Here is an 18822-nt window from a genome sequence, read left to right as displayed (position 1 = left end):
TTTTTTTTTTTAAGATTTTATTTATTTATTTGACAGAGAGAGACAGCGAGAGAGGGAACACAAGCAGGGGAAGTGGGACAGGGAGAAGCAGGCTTCCCGCTGAGCAGGGAGCCTGATGCGGGGCTCGATCCCAGGACCCTGGTATCATAACCTGTGCCAAAGGGAGACACTTAAGGACTGAGCCACCCAGGCGCCCCTAATTGTGAGATTTCAAAAAAGATCATGCACCATGTTGACAGACTATGGTCTAGGGCTGGACACAATCTAAGAAGAGGCTTTATGCCCTTGTTCTTTACCTCTTCCTGTACTTCTCCAGAGCTGTTCCCTTCCTCCGTCTTACCATACAAATCTATCCCCCAGCAAAATGTCTAAGATGTGACTTTCCCCATTTAGTCAGCTACAGTCAGTCATAGCAGAGATTCTAAAGATGGAGCATAGCTTTTAAGCTGGCTATGGTCATCTGGGCTTATTACAGCTTCTTTTTATTCTGAAACTGTTAAATACAAGTAGAAAATTTGGTAGCTTGGCTACAGAGGCTAAAGTTCATTACTGATTCTTCTCAGCTCAATTCCAAACCTTGGGGTAACTCATTTTGTTCTTTATCCTGGACCATTTTTTTTGTTAGGGTGAGATTAAGATCCCCGTATGTATTGAGGATGAGTGTAACATGGAGCTGCCTCCAGCTGCTCTCCTGTTCCGGTCAGCACGTCAGTATGTTTATGGGGTCCTTTTCAGTCTGGCAGAAACACAGCGGAAAATGGAACGCCTGGCCATACGGCGGCGGCTACCTGTGGAAGGTGAGTTTAGTTCTAGCTTCAGCAGCTCTCTCAAAGCTTGGTATGGAACAAAAATGTCTGTACTAGCACCTCATACTTTTGGGTGTGGAGCAGTCTTTGAGAAAATACATAATTTGCCAGAATACATATTGGTATGGGTAATGCATGAACTTAAGCCTCAGTTCTTTAATCATTAAGCATTCAGAGTAACTACTACTTATAAGAACCATGCTGGACTTTGAGAATGTAGAGGTATATCTGACATAGTTTTTCCTCCTCAGTAAGGTTTTGTTTTGGATTTGATCCCGTAGAGAGTTGGAGCCATTGAGATGTTTTAAGCTGCAGAGTGACATGGTCAAATTAGTGTGTTCAAAAGAACCCTCTAGATTTCTGCTTCTGGGAAGATGGAGTATATACTTTTCCTTATTCCTCCTGCTAAATACAACTAAAAGCCCAGGACATTATATATATAACAAGCACAAGACATTCTAAAAGGTGAAGAGAAGAAGGCAGACTGGCTAAGGACTTTGGGATCCAAGGAATAATGCAGTGGTGAGTTCCCTGGGTTTTCTTATTGCTGCATATATCCTAGACTAGATGTGGGACAAGCCAGCAGCCCAGAAACACCCAACAGGTACAGACCAGTAAAAGCCCCAAGAAATGCCTTCTCACGCTAGTCAAAGGCCCCAAAAGAAACAACCTAGCAACACAGAAAATTTTTAGATAATAACCACTCTACTCTAGCCAAATACCACAAAAATCTGTGGCCTACCCTCACCCCTACTAGCAAAGGCCAGATAAATAACCTAGATTTCTATCCTTGCCAGACTGTAACAAGGGAGAGAGAAGAGCTGAGTGGGGAGCCAGGACTTTCAATCCCACTGGGCAGTGATGAGACAGCATCTCCCTTCACTCACTGGAGTGGTGTCAGAAAATACCTGCTAAAACACAAGATTAAAATAAGATCCTTTTAAAATATTAAAGATCCTTTTAAAAGATTGAAATAAGAGTCTTTTAAAATAACATCCCAAATTCCATTTTTCAATTGAAAATCCTTCATCATACTAAGAACCAAAAAGATTTCAAACTGAGCTCTCAAACCAAGGAAAGAAAGTCAATAGGTGCCATCATTGAGATGACACAGATGTTTGAATTACCTGACAAGGATTTCAAAGCAGCCATCATAAAAATGCTTTGACAAAGAATTCTGAACATGCATGATACAAATTAAAAATAGAAAGTCTTAGCAAAGAAAGAGAAGATAGAAGAAATGGAAATTAAGAACTAAAAAATTCAAAAACAAATGAAATACTCAATAGGTGGGTTAAACAGCAAATTGGAGACAACAGAAGAAATAATCAGTGAATGTGGAGACAGGACAATAGAAATTACCCAATCTGAATAATAGAAAATAGGCTGAAAAAATGGACAGGGATCAGTGAAACCAGAATGAAAGATCTAATATTTGTGTCATCACAGTTCCAGAAGGAGAGGAGGAAGAGGGTGGGACAGCAGATGTATTCAAATAAATAATGGCTCGAATATTACCAAATTTGGGAGAAAAACAAGCCTACAGATTCAGGAAGCTGAGTGAATTATAAACAGTATAAACCCAAAGAAATCCATGTGAAGATAAATTGTGGCAAAACTTTTGAAAGCTCAAGGCAGAAAAATTATTGAAAGCAGCCAGAGAAAAGCAATGCTTTACCTATTGTGGCAAAATAATATGAATAACAGCTGATCCCTCATCAGAAGCCAGAGTCCAGAAGGAAGTTGCACAACATTTTCAAGGGCTGAAAGGGAAGAAACAAGTTAGAATTCTATATCAAACAAAAACATCTTCCAGGAATGAAGGAGAAATCAACGTATTTTCAGATGATGGAAAACTAGGATAATTTTTCACAAGCAGAGCTACAGTAAAAGAAGGGCTAAAGGTATTCCTGTACACAAAAAGGAAATGATAAAAGGAGGAATCTTGGGAGGAGCTTGGGAATATGACAGAGTAGGAGGACCCTGAGCTCACCCCATCCCATGTTTTCAACTAGGTATCATCCACATCCAAGTCAATAAACTAGAGAGCGATCTGAAGACTGGCAGAACAAACTCCACAAACAGTAGACAGATCTGTTCATACTTATTTCCAAGTATGTTGGGGGACTTCTGAAACAAGGAGCTGGTAGGTGCCATTTTCCATCCCCACTGTCAGCATAAGTACAGAGACACCTGCTGGAGGTGGGCCTGCAAAGATACTTGGCACCTAACTCACTAGCAGTGCTCCATGCCCGCAAGTTCTCCTGAGGACTTATCCACTCCAAGCTTGCTGGCCTTGGCCCTGGGCTCAGGGCAGTTTTTTAAAAGATTTATTTATTTTAGAGAGAGACACAGAGAGAGAGAAAGCACAAGCAAGAGGGGCAGAGGGAGAGGGAAAGAGAATCCCAAGCAGACTATGTGTTGAGCACAGAGCCTGATTCAGGGCTTGATCCCACCACCTGAGCTGAACCCAAGAGTTGGGCATTTGCGGGGTGCCTGGGTGGCTCAGTCGGTTAAGCATCTGCTATCAGCTCAAGTCATAATCCCAGGGTCCTGGAATCAAGCCCCGTATCAGGCTCTCTGCTCGGCGAGGAGCCTGCTTCTCCCTCTCTCTCTGCCTGCCACTCCACTTGCTTTTGCTCTCTCTCTGTCAAAGGAATAAATACAATCTTTTAAAAAAAAAAAGAGTTAGGGGCGCCTGGGTGGCTCAGTCGGTTAAGTGTCTGCCTTTGGCTCAGATCATGACAGAGCCCCTCATCAGGCTCCCTGCTCAGTGGGGCGCCTGTTTCTCCTTCTCCCCCTCCCCCTGCTTGTGCTCTCTCTCTCTCTCTCTCTCTGTCAAATACAATCTTTAAACATAAAAAATAAAAAAAATAAAAAGTAAAAAAGCAATAAAATATTAAAAAATAAAAAGAGTTGGGCATTTAACCAACTACACCACCTAAGCACCCCAGGGCAAGTTTTGTTAAAGCTAAGCAGGTGCCCCACCTAGCTACCAGGTGCACAGCATGCATGTCTGTCATACTGTGCTTAGCTGTGCACCCCTAGCTACCCTTGTATACACATGCCCCCAGTCACCAGCATGTACCACACTGAGCAGCAGTCTTCCAGGCACCTTTGTGCATGTACCCAGCCGAGCACCCACAGACACCGTCTCCCACCATGCCCAGCTGTGCACCCCCAGCTGCTCAAAGAAGAAGCAAAATGTACACAGAAACAAATAAAAATGAAAACACAATGGTCTAAAACCTCTGGTATGCCGCAAAAGCAGTACTAAGAGGCAAGTTTATAGCAATACAGGTCTACCTCAAAATACAAGAAAAATCTCAAATAACCTAACCTTACACCTAAAGGAGCTAGAAAAAGAAGAGAAAGCAAAACCTAAAACTAGCAGAAAGAAAGAAATAATAAACATTAGAGCAGAAATAAATGATATACAAAATAAAAAAATTAGAAGCAATCAATTAAACCAGGAGCTGGTTCCTTGCAAAAATCAGTAAAATTGATAAATCTCTAGCTAGACTTTCAAGAAAAAAAGAGGAGGGACTCAAATAAATAAGATCACAAATGAGAGAGGAGAAATAACAACCAATACCACAGATATACATACAAACAATCATAAGAGAATATTATGAAAAACTATATGCAACAAATTGGACAGCCTAGAAGAAATGGGTAAATTCTTAGAAACATATAAACCACCAAAACAGAAACAGGAAGAAATAGGAAATTTGAACAAACCAATAACCAGCTAAGAAATTGATTCAGTAATGGAAAAACTCCCAACAAACAGAAGTCCAGGACCAGGTGGCTTCATAGGCGAATTCTACCAAACACTTAAAGAAGAGTTAATACCTATTCTTCTCAAACTATTCCAGAAAATAGAAAAGGAACGAAAATTTCCAAATTTATTCTATGAGTCCAGCATTACCCTTATACCAAAACTAGTTAAAGACACCACTAGAAAAGAGAACTACAGACCAATATCTCTCATGAATATAGATATAAAAATCCTCAACAAAATACTAGTACACCAAGCCCAACAACATTAAAAAAATCATTCACCATGATCAAGTGGGATTTATTTCTGGGTTGCAAGGGTGGTTTAATATTCACAAATCAATCAACATGATACATCACATCAGTAGGAGAAAGGACAAGAACCACATGATCATTTCAATAGATGCTGAAAAAGCATTTTACAAAGTACAACATCCATTTATGATAAAAACCCTCAACAAAATAGGTTTAGAGGAAATGTACCTCAATATAATACAGGCCATCTATGAAAAACCCACAGGAAACATCATCCTTAATAGGGATGAAATGAGAGCTTTTCCCCTAAGGTCAATAACAAGACAAGGATGTCCACTCTCACCACTTTTATTTAACATAGTACTGGAAGTTCTAGCCACAGCAATCAGACAACAAAAAGAAATAAAAGGAATCCAGATCAGTAAGAAAGAAGTAAAACTCTATTTGTAGATGACATGATACTATATGTAGGAAATCCTAAAGACCATCAAAAAACGGCTAGAACTGATAAAGAAATTCAGTAAAGTTGCAGTAATCAAAATCAATGTACAGAAATCTGTTGCATTTCTATACACAAATAATGAAGCAGCAGAAAGAGAAATTTAAAAAATTCCATTTGTAATTGTACCCAAAATAATGATACATAGGAATAAGGTTAACCAAAGAGGTGAAAGATCTTTGCTGTCAAAACTATAAACACTGATGAACTAAATTGAAGATGTCATACAGAGATAGGACATTCCATGCTCCTGGATTGAAAAAACAAATATTGTTAAAATGTTCTTTACTACCCAAAGCAGTCTACACATTTAATGCAATTCCTATCCAAATACAGCAGCATTTTTCACAGAGCTAGAACAAACAATCCTAAAATGTGTATGTAACCACCAAAGAACCCAAATAGCCAAAGCAACCTTGAAAAAGAAAAGCAAAGCTGGAGGCATCACAATTCCAGACTTCAAGTTATATTACAAAGCTGTAGTAAATCAAAATAGTATGGTACTGGCACAAAAAATAGACACATAGATCAATGGAACAGAATAGAAAATGCAGAAATAAACCCACAATTATGTGGTCAATTAGTCTTCGACAGAGCAGGAAAGAATATCCAGTAGGAAAAAAGAGTCTCTTCAAACAAGTGCTGCTGGAAAAACTGGACAGCGACATTCAAAAGAATGGTCCACTTACAGCATACACAAAATAAATTCAAAATGGATTAAAGACCTAAATGTGAGATGTGAAGTCATAAAAATCCTGGAAGAGAACACAGGCAGTAACTTCTTTGACATTAGCTGTAGTAACTTTTTTCTAGATAGGTTTCCCAAGGCAAGGGAAACAAAAGCAAAAAGAAACTATTGGGACTGCATCAACATAAAAAGCTTCTGCACCACAAAGGAAACAATCAAGAAAACTAAAAGGCAGCCTCCAGAATGGGAGAAGATATTTGCAAATAACATATCTGATAAAGGGTTAGTATCCAAAATATATAAAGGACTTATACATTTCTCCAAAGAAGACGTCTAGGTAGCCAACAGGTACATGAAAAGATGCTCAACATCACTCATCATCAGAGAAATGCATATCAAAACTGCAATGAGATAATACCTCACACCTGTCAGAATGGCTAAAATCAAAAACACAAGAACAACAGGTGTTGGTGAGGATGTAGAGAAAGGGGAACCCTCTTGCAGTGTTGGTGAGAATGCAAAGTTGTACAGCCACTGTGCAAAATAGTGTGGAGGTTCCTCAAAAATTTAAGACTGGAACTACTTTATGATCCAGTAATTGCACTACTGCGTATTTACCCAAACAGAGACACCAGTTCAAAGGGATACATGCACCCCTATGTTTATAGAAGTATTATTTATAATAGCCGTGATGTGGAAGCAGCCCAAGTGTCCATCCGTTGATGGATGGATAAAGATGTGGTATGTGTATGGAATATAATGGAATATTGTATTGGAATATATAATGGAATGTTATTAAGCCCTAATAATAATGAAATCTTGCCATTTGCAATAATATTGGTGGAGGTAGAGGGTATAATGCTAAGCAAAATAAGTCAGAGAAAGACAAATACCATATGATTTCACTCAAGTGTGGAATTTAAGAAACAAAACAAACAAGCAAAGGAAAAAAAAATGAGATAATCAAAGCAAGAAACAGACTTTTAATCATAGGGAACAAACTCATGGTTACCAGATGGTAGGGAGTAGGGGGATGGGGAAGGAAATTAAGGAGTACACATGTCGTGATGAGCACAGGGTGGTGTACGGAAGTGTTGAGTCACTGTATTGTATACCTGAAACTAGTAACACTGTATGTTAGCTTACTAGAATTAAAGCAAAAACTTAAAGAAGGAATCTTGCAACATCAGGAAGGAAGGAAAGACAATGGAGAGAACAAATATGTAGGTAAAAACAATAGACTTTGCTTTTCTTGAGTTTTCTAAATTATGTTTCACAGTTGGAGCAAAAGTGTCACTGCTTAATTTGGTTCTCAGTGTCTATAGGGAAAATATGTAAGACAATTCTAAGTGGGGAAGATTAAAGGGATGTAACCGGTGAGGTTTCTATACTTGAACCGGTAAAATGTCAACACCAGTAGAACGGGGTAACTTATGTGTACACAATGCAATGCCTAGAAAAAGCACTAGAAAAGGTGTACACAGAAATACTCAAAAACATATAGATAAATCAACATGAAATTCTAAAATAAGTTCATGTAACCTATAGGAAGGGAAGAGGAAGAAAGCAGAGATAAGAAAAACAGAGAACAAACCAAAAAAAATGATAGACTTAAGCCCTAACATATCAATAATTACATTAAATGTAGTGGTCTAATTACACCAATTAAAATACAGTCATTGACAGACTAGATAAAAATCATGACCCAATTATATGTTGTCTCCAAAAATTCACTTCAAAGATAAATGATATATATGTTGAAAGTAGAATGATGGAAAATTATATACCATGAAAACATTAATCAAAAGAAATTAGGAATGGCTGTATTAATACCACATAAAGTAGACATCAGAGCAAAGCAAATTGCCAGGGAGAGAGAGCGATATTATATACTGGTAAAAGGGTCAATATACCAAGAAGATTAGCAATCCTAAATGTGTCTCACCAAACCACGGAGCCACAAAATACGTGATGCAAGAACTGAGAAACTGGGCACCTGGGTGGCTCAGTCGTTAAGCGTCTGCCTTCCGCTCAGGTCATGATCCCAGGGTCCTGGGATCAAGCCCCGCATTGGGCTCCCTGCTTGGCGGGGAGGCTGCTTCTCCCTCTCCCACTCCCCCTGCTTGCATTCCCTCTCTCGCTCTCTCTATCAAATAAATAAAATATTAAAAAACCAAACAAACAAAAAAGAACTGAGAAACTTAGAAAGAGACAAATCCACAATTATAATCAGAGACTTCAACTCCCCTTTCAATAATGAGTAGAACAACTAGACAGAAAATCATGAGGTATATAGAACTCAACAATACCATCAATGAATAGGATCTAATTGACTCTTAAAAGAACATGCAACAAGAGCAAAATATATGTTCTTTTCACATGCCTACAGAACATATACATAGATCATATCCTGGACCATAAAACAAACTCAATAAATTTAAGAAAATTAAAATTATACAGAGTATATTCTCAGACCACTATGGAATCAAACTAGAAATCAACAACAGGAAGATAATAGGAAAATCAATAAATACTTGGAAAATAACAAAGCACTGCACTTTTATACAATCCATGGGTCAAAGAGCAAGTCTCAAGAGAAAGAAAGAAATACATGGAACTAGATGAAAATAAAAATACAGTATACTAGAGTCTGAAATGGAGCTAAATTGCTGAGAAGGAAATTTATAGTACTAAATGCTCATATTAGAAAAGGGGAAACATTTCTAATCTGTCGTCTGAATTTTCACCTCAAGAAACAAGAGGAGGTGAAAGCTAAATCTGCAAGCAAACCAAAGTGAAGAATTAATAATAAAGAGCAAAAATCAGTGAAATTGAAAACAGAAAAATAACAGAGTAATTAGTGAAACAAAAACCTGGTTCTTCGCAAAGAACAATAAAATTGACAAACTTCTAGAAAGTCTGCAAAGAAGAAAATAGGGAATACACAAATTACTAATATCAACAATGAGGCAGGGAATAACACCATAGTACCTACAGATATCCAAAGGATTATATGGGAATACTGTAAACAACTCTACACATAAATTTGACAACTTAAACAAAATGGGTCAATTTCTCAAAATTCCAAACTACCACAACACACCTAATATGAAATAGATAACTTGAATAGCCCTGTAAATATTAATAAAATTTAAATTATCCCAAAAAAGAAATCTGACTGAATTGGTTTCACTGGCGAACTGTACCAGATTTTTAACAAATTTATTTTCAAACCCATATGTTGTACAACTGAAACTAATATAACATTGTATGTCAATTGTATTTCAATAATAAATTTTTAAAAAATTTTAATGTAATCTCTACACCCAACATGGGGCTCAAACTCATGACCCTTCAATCAAGAGTTGAATGCTCTACTGACTGAGCCAACCAGGCACCCCTCAATAATAATTTTTTTAAAAACGAGTACATAGAGTCTGTCTCAGATCTTTTAATTTCCAACAATGCTTTACACGGGCACTTATAGTGGACAATAAATCTTTAAGTTAAAAAAAAAAGAATTGCCATCAATTCTACACAAATCTTTTTCAGAAAATAGGAAAAAACACTTCCCAATTCACTCTATGAAGCCAGTGTTACTCCAATACTAAAACCAGATAAAGAGAGTATATAAAAACAGTCCTTCAGACCAGTATCCTTCATCAATATAGATGTGAAAGTTCTTAACAAGATATTCATCAGTAGAATTCAACAATATATAAAAAGAATTACACACCATTGCCTAGTAGGGTTTATTCCATCTTGCAAGACTGGTTCAATATTTGAAAAATCAGTCTATGTAATCTATCATATAAACAGGATAAAAAAAGAAAATTAATATGGTCATCTCGATGGATGTGGAAAAATAACAAAACTCAACAATTCATGATAAAAAACTCTCAGAAAACTAGTAATAGAGAATTCCTTCAGCTATATATAGTTCCTTCAACTATATAAAGATATAAAGATGTTCTTTATCAACTAGATAAAGAACATCTACAAAAACCTTACAGCTAACATTACAGTTCATGGTGAAAGACTGAATGTTTTTCTCCTAAAATCGGGAGCAAGGATAGTTATGCCCTCACTGCTGCTCTTCAGCATAGTGTTGAATTTCTAGCCTGCATAGAACGGCAAGAAAATGATATAGAAGACATACAGATCGGAAAGAACTAAAACTGTCCCTAGTTGTAGATGGCATAGTCTATGTAGAAAATCACCATCTACAACAAAATTCCTAGAACTAATAAGTGAGTTCATCTAGGTTGTAGGATACACAATAAATATACAGAAATTAATTGTATTATATTTCTGTATACTATGAATATGAGGAACCAAAATTAAAAAAATAAAATATTTATAATTCCTCCAAAGCAAATGAAATACTTAGGCATAAATATAACAAATGATATTCAACTATATGCTGAAAATTATAAAATGCTGATGAAAGAAATCAGTGAACAACTACATAAATGGAGAGACATAGATCTCCATGAATTGGAAGATTTGACATAGTAACATGTCAATTCTCTCCAATTTGATATGCAGGTTTAACACAATTCCTATCCAAATCCCAGCAGGATTCTTTGTAGATATATACAAGATTATTCTGATATTTATATGAAAAGACAAAGGAACTAGAACAGTTAAAACAATTTTGAAAAGGAATAAGTTGGGAGCAATCACTACCTTGATTTACAAGATTGACTGTGTAGCTACAAAAACAAGACTGCGTGGTATAGGTAGTGGTATAGACACATAGAACAGTGGAACAGAATAGGGAACCCATAAATAGCCCCATGCAAGTAGAACCAACTGATTTTTGACAAAGCTGCAGAAGTACTTCATTAGAGGAAGGGTAGTCCTTTTAACAAATGGTACTAGATGAATTGGACATCCATAGGTGAACAGGTACCACACATCTAGATTACTGTCTAAAATATATAAAGAACTCTGAAAACTAAGCATTATGAAAACAGTCCGATTAGAAGATCAGCAAAAGAATACAGACATTTCACTGAAGAAATTATACATGTGGCAAATAAAGACATGTAAAGATACTTAACATCATTAGTCATTAAAGAATTACAAATTAAAACCACAATGAGATATAACTACATACCTATCAGAATGGCTAAAATGAATAATGGTGTTAATACCACATGCTGGATTGGATGTGGAGGAACTAGATCACCCATAAATTGCTGGTAGGAATGTAAAATGGTACCACTGCTCTAGAAAATAATTTGGCATTTCCTTTCAAAACTCAAAATAGACTTACCGTGCAACCCAGCACTTACACTTTAGGGCATTTATCCCAGAGAAATGAAGACTTATTTTCATGCAGGAACTAATAAATATTCATAGTAGATTTTATTCATAATGGCCCCAAACTGGAAACAACCCAGATGTCCTTCAAAAGATGAATGGTTAAATTGTGGTACATCCATACCATAGAGTACTACTTGGCAAAAAAAAGTATTGATATATGCAACAACATGGAAGGATCCTCAGGGCATTATGCCAAGTGCAAATGCCAATCTCAGAAGGTTGTATACCATATAGTTGATTCCATTTATATAACATTCTCAAATTGACAAAATTGTAGGGATGGAGAACAGATTAGTGGTTGCCAGGGATTAGGGATGGTGCTGTGGGGCGTTGGGTGTGACCATAAAAGGGGTAGCATAAAGTAGATCTTTGTGGTAATTGAATAGTTCTGTATCTTGATTGCAGTAGTGGTTCTACAAATCTACCGGCGACATAGACCTATACACACAATTATACCAGTGCCAACTTCCTAGCTTTGATATATTTTTAAAGATTTTATTTATTTATTTGACAGAGACATAGCAAGAGAGGGAACACAAAGCAGGGGGAGTGGAAGAGGGAGAAGCAGGCTTCCCGCTAAGCAGGGAGCCCGATGCGGGGCTCGATCCCAGGACCCTGGGATCGTGACCTGAGCCGAAGGCAGACGCTTAATGACTGAGCCACCCAGGCACCCCCCCAGCTTTGATATTACAGTTGTTTTAGATATAACCTTTGGGGGAAACTGGGTAAAGGGTACAAAGGACCTCTCTCAACTATCTTTGCAACTCCTTGTGAATCAATTATTTCAAATTAAAAATTTTGTTAAAAAGAGCACTGTCATAGTTGTGGAGCATGCATATGAAGTAGACCAGACAGGATGAAGTCAGGGACAGCAGTCTGGAGACTCTTGTCAGGTGATGAGATCTGAACCTCTGCAGTATTTGTTACGATAAAGAAAAGGGAACAGATATAAAGGATAATAAAGTAATAGAATCAGCAGGACCTTGGAAATAACCAGATGTGTAGGAGGTGAACGAGAATGCAGACTGTGGGATGACTTCCAGGTTTCTAGCTTGGGTAATTGAGTAGATGCTTGACGTCTTAAGTAAAAGAGGCCATAGCTTAAGAGCCTGAGGCATACCAGAAGTAGACAGAAGCCATGTTTTCCTCATCTGTTAAACCTTCAAAAATCTAAAAGATGTTGGTTTTTTGAGAATTTTGTGAAATTTTTAGAAATCTTTTGGAGTGTCCCATAGTCTGTTATGAAGCCAGATATTTATGTAATTCTTCCTTGGACTTCTTTCCTTACTAGCCTGGTACATTTACTTAAATGAGTTTCTGTGTAATTAACTGTGTGACTTTGAGCCTTTATTTCTTCATCTGAAAAAAAATGAGCACTATATTTTATGATAAAATAGATATACTTCTCCCTCAGGATTAGAGTTCTGAGTTCTGAGAGTAAATGATATTTACATTTATATGTAAAGTTCTTAACACATATCAAACATCTGATAAGTGTTTACTACTCCTTCTGTTACTACTGCTAACAATAAAAATTACAACAAAAAATAAAAAAAGATGTTGAAATGTGACAGATCCTGTCAATTGGGGCCAGTTGCAGAAATGCTCATTCTCTAGAGCCTGTTTTTCCTCAATTTCTGCTTTCTAGTTCCTTCAGTGATCCTCAAAGAGTGGTCTGCCTATAAAGGGAAATCACCTCAAACCCCTGAGCTGGTGTCTGCACTGACATTTCGGGAATGGACTTGCCCAAACCTCAAGAAGCTCTGGCTAGGCAAAGCAGTCGAGGACAAGAACAGAAGGATGCGGGCCTTCCTGGCCTGTATGAAGTCAGATACACCCAGTATGCTCAATCCAGCTAATGTCCCAACCCATCTGCTGCTCATGTGCTGTGTACTCCGGTAAGACATGTGACAGGGAGGTGGCCAGTTCATTTCTCTTTTACTTTTTTCCCATTTCCTTTAAGCATGTGTTTTAATGGTGTTTTGGGGTGGGGAGGTTTTTGTTTTATGTTTAGCTTAGAATTCAGAAACACTGAAATTGATTGCTACAAGAGTCTCTTCACTTCATGATCCTGTCAACATCAGTTCACGCATATCTTCGTGAACTTTTATATTTGGTTTTATATTTGGTTTTTGTCCCCTTCAGTTTTAATTCGTGATCTAATTCCCTTCTCTTCCTGTAGTTATCCACTCTTGGGTATTTGGTGTGTGTCCTTCTAAGCCATTTTCCATGTATTTATTTAGACATAAGTGTATCCTTGCAGAGTCTATAGTGTTGTTTGTATGTGTAGATTTTTTTCTCTTTTTTAACATGGAAGGTGCTGTACATCTCATTCTGTTTCTTATTTTTTTCACTCTGTTATTTTTGAGATCTATCCATATTCATACATGGTTCATTCCTCATGACTGCTGGATTATGTTCCATCAGATAATAATGTCACACAATATTTATTGTTTTCCAGTTCTTGAGTGTTACAAACAGTGCTGCAGGAAATATCTTCATAGATGTCTTTGTTTCTTTGTGTTCCTGTGTCAGTTTATCTGAAGTATATGCTCAGGAGTAGAATTCCTGGATCCTAAGATATGCATATAGGGGGGCGCCTGGGTGTCTCAGTTTGGTTAGGTGTCTGCCTTCGGCTTGGGTCGTGATCATGGGGTCCTGGGATCGAGCCCCGCATGGGGCTCCCTGTTCAGTGGAGAGCCTGCTTCTACCTCTCCCTCTGCCCCTCTCCGCCAACCCCTGCTCATGTGCTCGCTCTCTCTCTCAAATAAATAATAAAATCTAAAATAAAAAAAGATCTGTATATATTTTTTTTGCCACGTATTGCCAAGTTGCTCTAGATCATTTCTGTACTAATATATGGTCCTGTGAACAACATGTAAGGGTTTCTCTTTCTTCATAGTATTGCCAGTACTGATATCACATAACTTCTTAATTTTTGCCAGTCCAGTGGACTTCAAGTAGTATCTTTTTTTAAAGATTTTATTTATTTGTTTGTTTGTTTGTTTAAGAGAGGGGTGGGGGAGGGACAGAGGGAGAGAGAATCTGAAGCAGACTCCGCACTAAGCGCAGAGCCCACTAGGGGGCTGGACAGGGGGCTAGATCTCACAACCATGAGATCGTGACCTGAGCCAAAACCAAGAGTCAGACGCTTAACCCACTGAGCCACCCAGGCGCCCCTCAAGTAGTATCTTTTATTTTACTTTACATTTCTTTGACTATAGATGAGGTGAGCTTCTGCTTTATACATATTAACCATTTGTTTTCTCATTCTCTGCAGTGCCTATTTATTTTACCTTGCAAGTTTTCTCTTAGTTTACTTGTCTTTCTTGCTGATCACAGAAGTTTCTTGTCAAATGTGTGTACATGCATACGTATATAGCAAATATCATTTCTGTATCTGTGTGTGTATATCAAATATATTTTCCAGTCACAGTTTAAAAACTATGTACAATATTTTATGGAACAAAAGTGTTTCATTTTCACCAGCTTTTTTAATTGTTGTAACTTCATACACACAAAAAAGTTGGAAGAACAGTATGGTGAATACCCATATGACCACCATTTAGATTCTATAATTAATATTTTGCTATACTTACTTTATCCTATATAACTGTCCATCTGTCCACCTCTAGCCAGCCATTTATCCATCCTTTTGGATGCATTTCCAAATAAGTTGCAGACATCAGTATACTTCACCCCAACCAAGAAATATTTAAGTTTGGTTTTGTCACACCCTTCAACTTGTACCCTTGTGGTGTGTGCTTTTGAGCTCTTATTTAATAAATTCTTCCCTACCCTTGTGTCATAAAGATACTTTTCTACATTTTTTAATAGTTTTGTAATGTTGCCTTCCATGTCAGGTCTTTAATATAGTGCGTATTTATTCTGTATATTCTGTAAGAAAGGTGATTTCATTTTCTTTAGATAATAAGCTAGTTTTCCCGACTGCATTTATTAAATGATCTCTTCTTTCTCCATTGATGTATATTACCACCTTTCTTATGTACCAGGTTCCTATATATTCATGAGTACATTGCTGGATTCGTTTTTTTTTCCATTGCCTATTTGATCTCTGGCCAGGGTCACATTGTTTCAATTATTATAGGTTTTTAATTTGCCTTAATATCAGGTAGGGCAAATCTCCACTCTGTACTTTTCTTGTGTCAGACGTGTACTATTTCTGAACCATGTGATCTTTATTCTTCCACATATAATTTAGAATTAGTCCAGTTTCCACAAAATCTTGTTGGGATTTTTTGGTCAATGAATTGAATTAATAGATTAATTTGGGGAGAGTTGACATCTTTATCATGTTAAGTGCTCCCAACCAGAGATCATAGTTTACCTCTTCCTTTATTTAGGTCTCTTCCTTTATGTCTTAGTAGGGTTAGTTTCTTTTCCATAGAGGTCTTCTGCGTTTTAAAGTCCTAGGTATTTGATATATATTGTAGTGATTATGGATGACATTCTGTTTTCTATTACACTTTCTCATTGTATATTTGCTGATGTAGAGGAAGTAAATTTTTGTGCAGAGAAGAAGTCAGTCTCAACAAGTCATCAAAGGGTTACAGAGCACTGACCTTTGAAATTGGATGGACCTTAGTTTGAACTCTGGCTTTGGGACTTTACAGCTTGGATAAGTCACTTTAACCTTTTAGAGCATCCATTCCCTTACCATAAATGGGTATAATAATTCTTATTTCTCAGGGCTGTTTGAGGATTGAGGTAATGCATATAGGGGCCCTATCACATAATAGATGCTTAATATTTGTTAATTTTCTAACTGCCTTGAGATTAAAACTGGTGACTTAAGAAGTCTTCCCAATAAGAATAATGACAGGATTCATTCCTCCAAGCTTCTAACATGTTTCTGGGCCATAGCCCTGCACTGTCACATATTAACTCTGGAATCACCTGTTTTGTTTATCTTTATTCTTAAAAATACAGTAATAGCTCATTTTTCCATATGTTTGATTCTCTGGATTTTTTGAAACACTTTCAGGAACATGAAAATAAGAATGGCTTTTGAATAGCTCTGATAACTATCACAAAGAATAAGCTCTAATATTCTAATAGGTTCCATATGCTTTCCCTGAAGAAAACCCCATAGCCTCCTGCTCAGCCTATTTATTCTTAATTTAGACACATTTCTGACAATTTGGTTATCTGATTTTCCAGTGTACAACAGATCAAAAGCAGCAAATTGTGGGCGCCTGGGTGGCTCAGTTGGTTAAGCGACTGCCTTCGGCTCAGGTCATGGTCCTGGAGTCCCGGGATCGAGTCCCGCATCGGGCTCCCTGCTCAGCAGGGAGTCTGCTTCTCCCTCTGACCCTCTTCCCTCTCGTACTCTCTCTCTCTCATTCTCTCTCTCTCAAATAAATAAATAAAATCTTTAAAAAAAAAAAAGCAGCAAATTGTAAGGGAGGTGAGACGAGGAGTAGGACCTATCCTTAGAACCAGCCCCAGTGACAGCAATGATAAGTGGCAGCTTAAAAACTGCCTTTTTTAGGGAAAAAGGTACAAATATTACTTTTAAAAAGACCTAAGAACCCATGTAGTATAGGGGAAACTGCCCTGTATAAACCAGTAACCCATATAAGTTCATTAATAAAGCACAGGGCTATAATCAGTGTTCATAAAATCATCAAGAACAGGTTCTGTAATATTACATGTTATGTACCTGGCAATGTGCTAAGTCAGCCTTTTGTGTACAATGCTACTAATCCTCATAATAGTGCTAAAATGTAAATATTATTTATCTCCATTTATAGATGAGGGAACAAAGGCTCAAAGAGAAGTGACTTGCAAAGGTTACATAGCTAGTAATGGGTAGTGTTAAGAGTTTGAACCCAAGTCTCTCCAACTCCAACTAAAAGACAAAATGGTAGAAAAATACAGTCTTAATAATTAACATAAAATCTGGTTGGAAATTTAAAATTCAACTTTAAATGAAGATTAATTTATCCTAAACACTGCATTGCTCAGCAATGTCAGGTGAAGACTGGGTAGCAATGTTGAACTGTGGCCTAATTGGGTACTAGGAGTCTAAACTCCTCATTTGCTTCTGCTAACTATAGGTATAAGATACCTCTCATGGAAGTAAAGTAATGCTGGGGATGTTGTGACTAAAGGTTAATGTTGATGCAGCTCTTGGACAGTTGGCCTAGAGAAATGAGAGTCTACAAGAAAGGTCGGTACAGTTTGAGGAAGGCATAACCTTTACACATATAATAGACACTACTGAGGAGGAAAGGATAATGAGCTCTGTCAGGCTTCCAGGAGTGGGGCGCAGCCCTGTTGGATGTGGAGAGGCATGTAACAAGGCCCTGTCTGTCATTTGTAGCAAGGTTTCATTCAAATCGCAACAGTTTTCCAGAAACAGAACATGAAATTGGACAAGGTCATACCTCTAGATTCATGAGTAAAGTTGAATCTTTTCTGACAAATAATTCTGTAAAGAAGCAGTGGATTTGTTATCAGCTGTAATAGGGCATTTGAGTTAACCATGTGCCATCCTGATATGTAAAAAGTAAAGATAAATAAGAACTAATTTTTGTTCACTTGACAGAATAATTCTAAAATTTATTGGGAGAAACAAATGAATAAGAATAGCTTGGGATTACAAAAAAGAGCAGTCTTGGCTCAAACAAAAAAAATACCCAAATGTATTATAAATTTATACTAAAATGATGTGATACTGGCATAAAAATTGACAGGTCATTGTTTTAGAGCAGATAATACTGAATAAGATCCTAGACACATGATAACTTAAAATAAGCCAAGGGAAGCTTCACAAATCAGTGAGGAATAGAGGAATTTTTTAAATAATTGTTGAGAAAACTATATTGGTATTTGGGGAGAAAACATCAAGTTTGGGCCTTGCCTCGCATAAATTCCAGATGGATTTATTATAGAGATAAAGGTAAAGGAAAAAAGATAAAAGGTAGAATAAAAACTAAGTAGTGATTTAACTGATCTTGAGATAAGAAAGGAATTTTTAAATGAAAAGCCTCAAGTCCAGGGCAGTATCAAAAACAATAACAGTATCAGGGAAGGCAAACACCTCTGTTGCCAGTGGCTGCTGTACATTGTGCTAAAAATTTAACTGGTAGACTGTGTAATAAGACAATCATAAAGCGCTTTGATAAGCTGCCTTATATTCCTGGGGCTCTGAAAGGTTGTGTACATCCATAGGGCTACATACACACTCAAGAGAAGTTGGAGAGAGCCCCAATTACATAGACCTGCACAAGATAAAAATAAAAGCCTGACGTCTAACTGCCTAAAATTTTAATGCATGCCCTAACCTACACTTAGATCCCCTTGGCAAAAATGGAAGCTTTATTGGCTCAAGATGTTTCTGCACAACCTTTGACTAATCATTGGCTGACCAGTAAGCTATGCTGATCCAAGGCAGATGCCTAGGAAGCTAGGCTTAAAAATGAAAAGAAGAGTTAAGA

General features: G+C 37.2%; 1 protein-coding gene across 3 annotated transcripts in view; it reads left to right on the top strand.

The window, feature by feature from the left end:
* Positions 1–18822, top strand: part of FAM120C (family with sequence similarity 120 member C) — a 104227-nt gene that overhangs the window by 45955 nt on the left and 39450 nt on the right. For all 3 annotated transcript variants that reach the window (XM_073889234.1, XM_073889233.1, XM_025852036.2), the window contains exons 9-10: positions 626–797; positions 13008–13257. In XM_073889234.1, coding sequence (XP_073745335.1) covers positions 626–797; positions 13008–13257 — 422 coding nt within the window. The remainder of the gene's footprint in view (positions 1–625; positions 798–13007; positions 13258–18822) is intronic.

This window comes from Callorhinus ursinus, unplaced genomic scaffold (assembly GCF_003265705.2).
Source record: "Callorhinus ursinus isolate GAN/ISIS: 27379988/994484 unplaced genomic scaffold, GSC_fseal_2.0 scaffold103, whole genome shotgun sequence".
In the NCBI taxonomy this organism is placed as follows: Eukaryota; Metazoa; Chordata; class Mammalia; order Carnivora; family Otariidae; genus Callorhinus; species Callorhinus ursinus.
The sequence above is the reverse complement of the archived record's forward strand: the minus strand, read 5'-3'. Positions and strand labels throughout refer to the sequence as shown.